We start from the raw sequence: 12601 nt of genomic DNA, 5'->3' as shown, positions 1-12601 counted from the left end.
AGCTCGGGCCACCTCATGGTCCCTAGAACCAGACCTGACCCTTACCCTCGGGAAATGTCGTAAGGTAGAGAGCCACGGGATTATGGAAACGGACACAATAGACCTACGGGATTCCGGGACTAAAATAAGCGCCAGGGGCCAAGAGGGACATCCTCCCCTTCTCAGAGCTGCAGAGGAGAAAACTTCCACCAACCGGCAGAGGTCTCCGCAGCCAGGAAAACACTGACTGCAATCCCAGCAAGCTCCGGGGCTCGGAGCGCAGGAGAGGACTGACAGCGACAAACACCAATGGGAGAGTCCGGTCTGAGACCATGGACCAATCCGAGGGGGAATGGAGGCCCTTCCCTCAACACAGTAGAGCGGATTTTTGTCCTAAGGTTTCTCTAGTCGTCGGAGATAGAGGGACAGTCATTGTAAAATGGTACCGGTGGCTATACTGTGCCGCTCACTTTCAACCTTCCTCTTTTCCTCGCCCCTCCTTCGACACTTAGTGTGGTCCTTCACCTTCTCCAATAGTGTGAGAGGCTGTGGAATTTCCCAATCTTATTGGATAGTGATGGCGTCACTCCGAAGGGAGCAGCGAGGACCGCCCCTCTCGAACGGTGATTGGGCTCTCAGGAGCCGAGCCGGGCTGGGATTGGTGCGAGGAAGAGCGACAGCTGAGCAGAGGACCACAGAGGTTGTGTCCCCCGGGCCGCCGGCGGGGCTGCGCAGCTCCGTTGCCCACCGCACGCCCTCCGAAAGGGAAGGAGCCTGAGGACCTCTTACTTCATCGCACAGGGGCGGTGGTGGCGCCTGTCGCGTGCCTGTAGCGAGATCCGTTGGGAGGGGAAGCCATAGAGGGCGTGAGATGCAGGGGTCAAGGAGTTGCGAAGACTAGCTAAGGCGGCGCATCCGGGAAGTTGGGTTTGGGGGACAGAGGAGGGGTGAGCGTGTCTGGTATGGGATGCCGTGGAAAGGAAGGGGACCACAGATGCTGAGTAGATCTGTGGGTGGTTCCTTGGAGGCGTCTTCTTTTTCCCAGTTGCCCTTTTGCTTACCAACAACAGCGTTCTCATGCCGTCTACTCAAGTTCTGGAAACTTTGTCTTTGGGTGAGGTTAATCAGCAACTGCGCTGCAGAACTGTCTAGGCCTTTTCTGGCAGTGGGCACAAGAGTGGGGGAATGTCAGAAAACAAGAAGCCGCTTCTGGGCTTGATGCAGAAACTCCCCAATGGGTCTGCACCTGGGAACCCTGGTAAGACTCACTGCCCTCTGTGCATGGGGCTTTTCAAAGCCCCCAGACTCTTGCCTTGTTTGCACACGGTTTGCACCACCTGTCTGGAGAAGCTGGAACCCTTCTCAGTAGTGGACAACCGAGGGGCAGACTCTGACACAAGTTCTGAAGGGTCAGTATTCCAGGAACACAAGCCTGAGAGTCTGCAGCGGCAGATCGGCATCCTGTGTCCGGTATGTGATGCTCAGGTGGACCTGCCCATGGGTGGAGTGAAGGCTTTAACCATAGACCACCTGGCCTTGAATGATGTGATGCTGGAGAGTCTGCGCGGGGAAGGCCAGGGCCTGGTGTGTGACCTGTGCAGCGACAGGGAAGTGGAGAAGAGGTGTCAGACCTGCAAAGCCAATCTCTGCCACTTTTGCTGCCAGGCTCATAGGTAAAGACGGGGTACCCCACCTGTTGTGGCTTAAGAGTGCAACACAAGACAAATTCCTTGGTCAGATCGAAAGGAAAGCTTTCTCAAATACCATCAAATGTAAAGACAGTATACAGTACAGTAACATATACTGTAGAACAGTGGTTATACCCATTAGCGTAACATAATAACTGTAGCAATAATAGCAATAAAGGTTTGCACGGTCCTCTTCAAGTTTCAAAACATATTTACAGTTTCCTTCAGTCATCAATCATTTATATAGTGAATAATTGTACTAGGTGCTGAAACATAGGAAGAATATGACCTAAAGGTCCCAAAGGTCTTGATCTCATTTGATCCCTGCAGCTCCTGTGGAAAGGCAGGCACTATTCATCCCCATTTATTAATCGAGGAAACTGTATAGCTCAAGATAGTTTGTGAGTTTTCGAAAGTCCCAGCTTGATAAGTGTGTAACAGAACTGAGTCTTAAATCCAGATCTGGCTGTATTCTGTGTTCTTTTATAATGTGTCTGCCTTCTCAGTGTAGATACTGATTGGCTGGGTCTCACCTCAGCTTTTGCCTTACACCCTAGAGTTGCTCTGTAGCTGGTGAGAAGGCTGGTAGATGTTGATGGGGTGTCATTTATGCCTTTTATTACACTTGTTGACTCTGGTGAGGTGGATCACCCTGTTTCTTCTTACTCTCCCGCTAGGACATTTGAATATAAAGTGCAAGTTTTGAGAGTAGCCTAAAACTGCTTTAAATTTCTGGCTTCCGTTTGTTTTCTGACCTCACCAAGGGAACAAGTTAGTGGTCTTCTTTCTGTTTTTAACTTGTAATTACGTGTGATAGTACCTATGTCTGTCTTGCTGCCAGCTAAACAGCTGACCCTGGGTTTTTTGCAGCCACTGTCATGGTGCCAGAATTAGCATATAAGTGCCTAGTGGGTACAGTGCTAATGGGGAACTCTTACTAGTCACTTCAGTTTCCTAGACATTCCCTTACTCTCTAGAAGGCTATAGAAAAGAGGAGTGAATCAGGGCCAGCTAACGCTTTTTAATTGCAGTGGCATCTGGCACAGTTTGTGTCTCTTAGTGCTGATTTTCCACTGTGCTCTTATCTCTAGCTTGCTATAAGAAGCCAGGTATGGGGCTGGTCTTAACTTGCCAAATTAACTCTGGGGAGGTTTCAAGATACGATCTTAGCACTACAACCTTTAGCAATGACATGTCCCCAAGCCAAAGCCCAAGGGTACTCCCATTTTGTTTTAAACAACAGCCCTTATATAGGTATTCTCCACAGGGTACAGATGAATAACTAGAACCAGAGAAGATCCTGAAGCTTGAAGTTCCTAGGGATGAAACTCAGATTGAACTTCAGAGCCCATTTTCCTAAAACCTTTCTGCCAAATTGTCTCCCACCTGGAGTTAGTCCCTAATTTCCTCTTTCTGTTTGTTGCTAGGCGGCAGAAGAAAACAACCTACCATACCATGGTGGACCTAAAAGATCTGAAAGGCTACAGCCAGGTTGGAAAGCCCATCTTGTGTCCTTCTCACCCTACAGAGGAGCTGAGCCTGTTCTGTGAGCTCTGTGACCGTCCGGTATGCCGGGATTGCGTGGTGGGGGAACACCGGGAGCACCCCTGTGACTTCACCAGCAACGTCATTCACAAGTACGGCGACTTTGTGCGAGAGCTCCTCAGAGGTACCCAGCCCCACATGGAGGCTCTGGAGGAAGCTCTGGCTCAGACTGAAGAGATGAATAGTGCCCTCCAGATGCAAGTGGAGGCAGTGGCAGCAGATATCCGCACTTTCTCTGAGGGCTATATCAAGGCCGTCGAGGAGCATCGGGACAAGCTGCTGAAGCAGTTGGAGGACATACGGGTCCAGAAGGAAAACTCCCTGCAGCTGCAGAAAGCTCAGATGGAACAACTGCTGGCAGACATGCGGACTGGTGTAGAGTTCACTGAGCACTTGCTGACCAGTGGCTCAGACTTGGAGATCCTCATCACCAAGCAAGTGGTAGTAGAACGGCTCAGGAAGCTTAACAAAGTCGAGTATAGCACCCGTCCTGGAGTAAACGATAAAATATGCTTCTCTCCTCAAGAGAAAGCAGGCCAGTGCCATGGCTATGAAGTTTATGGGACCATTAATACCAAAGAGGTTGATCCAGCCAAATGTGTCCTTCAAGGAGAAGGTAGGAAGGCATTTCCCAATGGCATTGAGAGGGCAGTGCACAGGAACATGATACTGAAAGAACTGTGCCTAGTTCCACTGGAAGAGCTCCCTCACTGACCAGTTTACTGTAAGACATACTGATCAAGAGAGAGTACTCCCACACACACTCCTCACCCTTTCATTTCTGATTTTTTCTAGTCAGAGTACAGTTAATATTTAATACAGAGGTGAGACTTAACCCTTTTCTGCTGTAAAAAGTAGTAACAACCAAGAAACAAGGATCAAGGGTCCTTAGATATGTTTAGGAGTTTTGTTCATTAGGGAAGAAAATGGTTTCTTTTGACCAGTGTTCTTTTTCCTAAGAAAGCATATCTTTTGAACATACATATCATAGAGCAGTCTGGATGGAAAGACTGTTTCAGAGTCATCCTGACTAGCAGTGAATTCTTAACTCTTTGGAAGTTACAGATCCCGTTGAAAATCTTGACCTAGAAATACCCACTAACTATGGCATACAGTTTGAGAAGATTCTTATACACTTCATAAGCCTCTGCACAGACCTATTACTAGTTCATGAACACTGGGTTAAAAAACTTGATTTCATCTGCATGCTGCCTTAGGGGCTGTAACTATTGGATATTTCTCCAGTGCCTTGGCAGGAACTGCTGAATTGCAGAGAACCTCCCACCATGAAGGATCCAAGCTGGTCAGCCATTCCCTGCCTATTCCAGCAGCAACCAGAGTGTGCAGAGGGTAGTTTGGGGTTATTATTCTCTGACAGTTCTACAAGTTTTCTTCTCTGAATACCTACATCAGTCTTGAGTGTTTTCAAAGTTTCCTTAAGGCTGAGGTTAAGGTCCAGGATCCTGTGTGATTCAAATGCAGTTGCTTCCTGAGAGCTAACCAGGCTGTTAGGGACTTCAGAAGGGCTACACTGGGAGGCTGGAGGGGAAGAGAAAAGCAGGAGCAGGATAGTTACAATAAACAGGAATCACGTTTGTTCTGAAGAGAACAAGTAAGATGGTGTCTGATCTGGGCATGTGGTCATGCAGTTTGTCTTGGAGGTAAACACAGAGTGTTTGTTTTTTGCAGATCTCCACAGAGCGCGGGAGAAACAGACAGCCTCTTTCACCGTGTTCTGTAAGGATGCTACGGGAGCAAGCATGGGCAGGGGAGGAGACAACATCCATGTTGCAGTAGTCCGTAAAGATAAGAAGGACAGGTCTGTGTTAATGCAGTTAGGCATCTTGGGTAATAAGCAGTAAGGAAACTGGAAATAGGCCCTTTGAGTAATTGGAGATGTAACTGTGGTCATTATCTTAGCTTGCCATAATGCTATGAAAAAACAGTATGGCTAATTGGACAAATATTTTGTTTTTGCAGTGCTGAGGATTGAACCAGGGCTTTCACACTGAGCTACATCCCAATCCCTTTTCTACTTTTAATTGTTAGACAGGGTCTCTCTAAATCCTTGAGTTGCCCAGGCTGGATTTAAACTTGCAGTCCTCCTGCCTTGACCTCCTAAAGTACTGCAGTTACAGGTGTGCACCACCACACTTGACTTGAATGTGTTTTCTTGAGTGAGTTTTATTTCTATATTCAGTTCTTTCTCAGAGATAGAGTCTGCTTTTCAAGTTGTCTGTATTCCAAGCTTTGGAGTAGACTGAAGGATCCACTATGTTAGACGGATTGGTGTCCCTCCTAAAATGTAGCCCACTTTTGCTACTCAATAGTGTCAGGGACATATTTATATTTCTCTATTGGAGAATGGTGAAGGAATGACAGCACAAAGATATAAGAGAAACTTGTTGAAAAAAATACAAAAACATTTTCACGGAATTTGCCTGAATATCAAACTAAAGTAGGATTTATGCTGCTTACCTTTTGCTGTAAAATTAACTTCTGAGGTAAGTGGAAGAAACATCCCATCTGAGAGACCTTTAAAAGTAATATTGAAGGGAATGGTGTGGAGTATGCATCCTGAAGTGGCAGGCAGCTGCAGTAGGCTTATAAGAGGAATGGTTTTTGAACCCTTACTTCCATTCAGTCCAGTCAGAACAGTGGTCCAGGATAACAAGGATGGGACATACTGTGTTTCCTACACCCCAAAGGAGCCTGGGATCTATACCGTGTGGGTCTGCATCAAAGAGCAGCATGTGCAGGTAAGACCAATCCATATGTAGTCCGAGGTCCTCACCCCAGCCCCACTGTTTCTGTCCTAGGATTCAGAGACATTTGTTTCAGCCCTAGCTGCATAGAGATTGAACGGGATTTTCTTTTCTCTTCTCTTCACTGTAGGAACAGCTCAGATTTTTTCAGTCTTATTTTTACTAGAGGATACTAGTGATCATAAGAACTCTCTCCCTACTTTATCTGCTGGCAGTTATACTTGTATTTTGTCATTCTCCCAATCAGGCTGTTAGAATTCTTAACTTAGAGAAGATGCCTTGATCACAGGGAACAGTCTACCAGCAGACAAGCATGCACACTCAAGAAACTCAATGTAGGAGCTGGGGATTTAGCTCAGCGGCAAAGCGCCTGCCTGGCAACCGCAAGGTCATGAGTTCGGTTCCCGGTACCGGAGAAAAACCAAAAAAAAAAAAAAAGAAACTCAGGAATATCCAGCTTTCTTCAGACTAACTGGACATGGACTTCATAATGGGCAGGGTTAGGGCTATGCCCCCTCCTCTCAACTGTCTGCCTACTGTCCACCCGTGTAATTCTCATGTCTGTTTTACATATGGGCTTGTCTGTTACCATGGTCACTATACTACCTCCAAAGATATGTGTAACACTTTCTGGTTTATGAAGCTTTAAAAGCTGGGTACTATATGTCTAGCAGAGTCTTTCTGCTGAAATCTGTTGACACTGAAATAATCAGAGGTTTCCTTTAAGCAGATGTCAACCCTGATGGGAGTAATATTACCATGGAGCATCATGGTATGTTAGGCTTGTGGTCTCAGGTCTAAGTACTAGGAAGACTTATTCAGTATCTATTCATTGCTTACCTAATTATAGTATATCAGGCATCGAGGGTATAGCTCAGTGGTAAAGCATTTGACTGCATAGTATATCAGGCACATTAGGTATTTTTGTATACCTTAGTTCAGTTTTCTTTTTGTTTTTTGTTTGAGACAGGGTCTTCTTTCATAGTTCAGGCTGGCCTTGAACTCACTGTGTAGCCCAGGCTGGCCTCAAACTTGTGGCAGTCCTCCTGCCTCAGCTTCCCGAGTTTGGGGATTATAGGCGTGCATCATCATGACCAGTTAGTTCAGTGTTCTTCAAAACATTCAAGCACAGGGATCATTTTCCAGTTAAATGGAGACTAGCATACCTAGTAGCTCTGTAGCAGAATTAGAATTTGAATCTCTTTCTTTGAACTCCAAGTTGTTTCTTAAATGAATTATGTGGCAGTCAGCTTTTTATTTCTGTGACAAAATACCTGGGATATGAAGGAAGGAAGGTTGGTTTATTTTGGCTAATGGTTTCAAAGGTTTCAGTTTAATAGTTATTCTTTAAAAGGAGGAATTTAACACAGGGAAAGGTGCCTAAGATACCAGGATCTCCACTTTCTGCTTTTCAAGTGGTGTGGTTTTACATGGGGTAGCGGAAGGGCTGCACAGCCTCCTTGGTTCCAATCTCTCTGCAATGTTGTCTGCTCCCACCCAGCAGAGAGTTTTCCCCTGCTGCCCTTGTCCCTCCAAAGGCAGCCCCCATGACTTAGACTGTAACATGTAGCAACGCTCAGCATACCCTGTCAACTCAAAGGTGGTATTCCTTACTTACAAAGGGCTCCCCATTCACCGTGACCGTGAAGAGCAAGCACCGCCCACACCCAGGAGTATTTCACTGCTGCACTTTCTGCTCCAGTGGAGGCCAGAAAAATGTACGCTGTGCCTGTGGAAGCACCATGCCAGGTAAGGAGGAACATCAGTACCCTAGGGCCTACCTGCCAGCAGCAGGAGTCAGCGACAGACCTCTCCACTGCCACACAGCCACTAGGTTAAGCTGTCTGGACTGGAGCTTTGTTCTACGAAGTGTCTCTGTCTGTGTACAGAGACGTGATAAAAAAAGCAAGCTGCTTTATTCTGAATTGAAATGGCAAGCTTAAAAGCTCCGAGGGCTTTTAGTTTTGATACAGTTAACCAATCCTGTGAGCACTGTGCTTCTCCGTGGGCCGCTCAGTTCTGCTGGCTACGCTTTCAGCAGGCTGAGCAGCGTGAAAAATGTAGACCCATTGTACCTCTTTAAAAACTTCAAAGAAACTCCAAATGAGGCAGGAATGATTCAACTGATTGAACCAGGTCTGGCTCTTTGGGGGAAGGCAGAAGCTCAGGCTAGGGATCCAATTATTTTTTTAAAAATTATTCTATCTTGTCCTCACCCTAACAGTAGGCTACAACATAGGCTTTTGTACCTTCCAAATAACCACTTCAGGATCTGCCTCTCTTTCATTTCAATCATTTTACACTTAAAATCCAAACCAGTTCATTTTAAAGTGAAAGTCCAGACTAGTTCATCTCCTTCAGTTAGCACATTCAAATGCTGAGAGCTTTGGGTAAGCCTAGTTGATTCACTGTGATCAGTCTTGAGAGTCTTCCTGACTATTATGAAGTCAGCTTGTTCCTCTCGTGTTTTACTTGGATATTTTCATTCCCATAAGTCCAAATGTTGACAGGAGGCTTAATGTCCATGGAACCAGCTAGATCGACTCCTTGGATTATTTTTCTCTCTTTGTACTACGCAGGTGGGTACCTAGGCTGTGGCCATGGGCACAAGGGCCACCCAGGTCGGCCCCACTGGTCTTGCTGTGGGAAGTTTACTGAGAAGTCTGAATGCACATGCACAGGTGGGCAGACCACACCGAGGAGTCTGCTAAGAACGGTGGCACTGTGATGGTGTCCTGAGTATGAGATCAACCTGGTAAAGCTGCAGATTTCCAGAGGACCCCAGAGCGTCATTAATTCTGAAGAGACTGGTAGAATTAAAAACAAAGTGCCTTATCTTACTTTAGAGTTCAGTTGCTTTTTTGTGAGTTACTCACTGGTTGTACTTGTGGACTCTTGAGCACACATTTCTCCTAAAGGTAGATTAGCAGTGTTCTTTCTGTACCTACGAGGCGCTCTCTTTTTTATACAGGTATAGAAGTATCTATGCCTTTGGAAATTAGAAGTCATGGTAGATGTAGTCATTTATTTCCTTACTTTCTGATATATTTTAACCTTTTCAATTTATCCCTGCCAGGCATGGTGGCACACACCTGTAATCTCAGCACTCAGGATGCTGAGGTAGGAGGATCGCTATGCGTTCAAGGCCAGCTTGGGCTACATAAGCAATTTCAAGGCCAGCCTGCACCACACAGCAAGACCCCGTCTCAAAGAAAAAAATTATCCCTGAGCTACATATTATTCAGCTATTTACCCCAGAGAATGAAAACTTCCCTTTGTCCTACCTACTTTTTGCTAGCACATTTTCAGTATATTTACTGATACATGTTTTGTGACCATGTTAATGTGACTTTGATGTTTCAATGGGTGGTCCCTTCTCCCTTTATACGCCACCTCAACCCTACTCACCTACCCTGGTCACTGTGTGGTAGAGGGCATCCAAATAGCAAGTTAATGAAGGGGAATGAGACTGAAGTAGATCTCACACATCTATTGCAGTTCTCATGCTGAACGATCTGGATAATTTCTCACTCCTCTTTGATTTTTAGGGGGTAATCTTTGCTTATGTCTATATGTGTAGAAAGTTAACTGGCAGCTTTGATACTTACACAGTACCCTCTTAGCTGCTAGGGAAGTCTGAGGAGAAGGTGTAGACAGAACTAGTACCTCAGTCCTGCCAAGGTCCTCTCTGTATATATTTTATGTGTTATTCTGGGACTCTTAATTTCTTAAATAGTAATAAACTCAGCATGTATTAAATAAAATTACTAAAAAAATAAATAAATAAATAAATAAAATTACTGAAATTTGCATTGTTAGATCCTTTAAGTAGTGGGTAATTCATTTGAGTGGTGAATTGGGTCAGACAAAAGAAGTAAAGTAATGAGATGATAGCTGTCAGATCATCACAGAATGTGTTTCCTTCTTGAGCCTGACAGATGTGGGCTACATTACAGCCATAAACACTGAGGTATTGTTTATATTATCATCCTTTTCTGGAGACATTCCCTTCAGTAGCTTTTGGTAACCAAAATCTGACCCTCCCAGAAAACATCGCTGCCCCCGATACCCCTCTAGCTATTTCTCTTTCTCTTTATATTACTGGGCCCATGGTCACGTGTCCTTTTAGCTCATCATTGCTGCTTTAAGACTGTGATTCTCAACGGGGAGTGATTTGCCCCTCCCCCACCTCCAGCTCCCAAAGCAAAGTCTTAGAGACAGTTTCAGTTGCAGGATGCTAGTAGCATCTAGTGGGTATAGGTCAGGGACGTATACTAAACTTTTTACAAGGCTTGGGACATTTCTTAAACAAAGAATTATCCAGTTAAAGACGTCAGCAGTGCCACAGTTAAGAAAACACCTTCTAGATCATTATCCCTACTGCTGTTCTAAACATGACCCTCTTTGCAACTCATGCCTTTAAACGGTATAGTTGGCGATTCATCCATAGTCTGCCCATCTACAAAGCTCAAATCATTGCTCCTTATTCTTTGAAGATTATAGGATCAAGCTTGCTGTCACTCCAATACTGCTCTTCCATGAGTCTTCAAATAATTCATGCCCACATGGACTTCTTAGTTCTGTGACCAATTCTCCAGTGTTCTTTTTTCCCCACCTAACCTGTATGATCAGACCCTAGATGTTGATTCCATCTTCACCCTCTGATTTGTTTCAGGCATCTGATAACCACAGGCTCCTGTTTCCAGCTTATCCAGTATAATAACCTGATTCTACTAATTCATCTACTTCCTTGGAACCCATAATGCAGTGACTTTACACCCTTCTTACTGTTCCTCTCATCCCCCATTTCCTTTCCTTCATCTTTCTCACTTAATTTCTATAGACCATCATGGGGGTCTGGGCATATAGCTCAGTGGCACAGGCACCTACTTGGAAACACAAGGTCCTGAGTTCGATTCCCAGTACCCAAAACAAAACAAAACAAAAAATAAATCTATAGACTATCACAAACACAGTTGAATACAGTCCCCCTTAGTCATTTTTTTTAAAGTCCAAGATAAAGGTGTAATGGCAAAAATGAGGCTGTATCCCACAAGAGACCAAAGGGTTCCATTTAGAACAAACAGAGTTTATTAATTTAGACTGGTCACTGCTCATCCCCAACTTTAGGTCAGGAATGTGGGCCCCTGCCTGCCTTTGTTCCCACCTTATATACAATTTTGGTTTCCACAGTAACAGATTGGAATGTTGTAGCCCTGGCCACACATTGTGTTCTTTTACTTGTGCCACGTAACCAGGTTAGGCTGGAATGTTGTAGCCCTGGCCACACATTGTGTTCTTTTACTTGTGCCACGTAACCAGGTTAGGCTGGAATGTTGTAGCCCTGGCCACACATTGTGTTCTTTTACTTGTGCCACGTAACCAGGTTAGGCTCCAGTCATGAGCCACAATGATACATACTTTCTGTTCTGTATGTCCCTCTTTAGATAACCATACATTTCCTTTATGGTTACAATGTTTATCTAGGGCCAGGGAAGGGATGAAACAACCCAGGCAAGGTCATAGATGGTTATCTGGGCCCAGGTGTTCTCTGTCTTTGGAGAAGCATTCCAGGGCAAAGTCAGGACTGCAAAGTTAACTTGTTACAACCCCTCCGGGATATTTCTCAAGACACATTTTGAGGCTTGTACTACGACTAGAATTATTCTATCTTAAAATGGTATGCTAAGAGTCCCCGTCCCCTACAAAGGTACTGGCAGGATTGGGTTTTGATGAGATAGCTTTCTGTGGATGATACATGGCAGCCTTCTCACTGTGTTCTCACATAGCCTCTCCCCTGTGTGCATATGGTCCTGGAACCTGTTCCTCTTCTAAGGATACTTACAGCCCTATTGGGTTAGGGCCCCATTTAACCTTATTGGACCCAATTTAACCTTTGTTTACCTTGTTAAAGGTCCATTTTTCAGATATATTGGGGATAAGGGCTTCAACTTTGGGGGATACAATTTGTTCATAACAATTTTATATCTTCCTTTAGCCCCAATTTGTCTGCTCTCTTAAGAACTGTAGTTTGCTATCTATACAGCCCTCCTTCCATTCCCTGTGAAATCTAATCCAAGCAGTCTGTTATCCTCAGGACTCTACCAAATTCTTTCAAGGTCACCATCCAGCGTTACTTCTCACATTCTCCTTTTCCACGTATCACTAACATTTAACAGAGCTGATCACTTCTTCCTCTATGAAACCTTGTCTTCACTTGTTTTGTGTGGGATCACTCTACTTAATTCTGTCTCACTGTTCCTTCTTCCTGTTTTCTATATATCAGACAGAGTCAAGGATCAGTTTGTGCATTTGTTTTTTCCCTGCTTTCTAGATGATCTCATCCCACCCTGACTTTGAATACTACTTATACACCGATGACTCCCTAGGTCCAGGCTCTATAGTATTATGTCCAATACCTTAACATCCGCCCTTGTATGTATGACAGGCACCTGAAATTTAAGATGTCCAGAACAAATTTCCAGTTTCCAATTCTCACTTCAATTTCCTCACAACCACCAAATGCTTCTGCAGTCATCTTCTCTTTAGAGGGAAGATGTAAGTACAGTCTTAGAGAGGGAGGAGCCAGTAGCCATAGAAACATGCTTAAAACTTCTGTCACAT

General features: G+C 44.8%; 1 protein-coding gene across 1 annotated transcript; it reads left to right on the top strand.

The window, feature by feature from the left end:
- The first annotated feature begins 440 nt into the window (after positions 1 to 440).
- Positions 441 to 8817, top strand: Trim45 (tripartite motif containing 45). The gene is made up of 6 exons (XM_005389053.2): positions 441 to 1652; positions 3095 to 3828; positions 4902 to 5031; positions 5857 to 5971; positions 7600 to 7726; positions 8557 to 8817. The coding sequence occupies exons 1-6, from the start codon at positions 1165 to 1167 to the stop codon at positions 8703 to 8705; spliced, it is 1743 nt and encodes a 580-aa protein (XP_005389110.1). The 5' UTR covers positions 441 to 1164; the 3' UTR covers positions 8706 to 8817.
- The last annotated feature ends 3784 nt before the right edge of the window (positions 8818 to 12601 follow it).

Source organism: Chinchilla lanigera, unplaced genomic scaffold, assembly GCF_000276665.1.
Source record: "Chinchilla lanigera isolate Chin_1 unplaced genomic scaffold, ChiLan1.0 scaffold00034, whole genome shotgun sequence".
In the NCBI taxonomy this organism is placed as follows: domain Eukaryota; kingdom Metazoa; phylum Chordata; class Mammalia; order Rodentia; family Chinchillidae; genus Chinchilla; species Chinchilla lanigera.
This window is presented reverse-complemented; position numbering and strand designations above follow the sequence as displayed.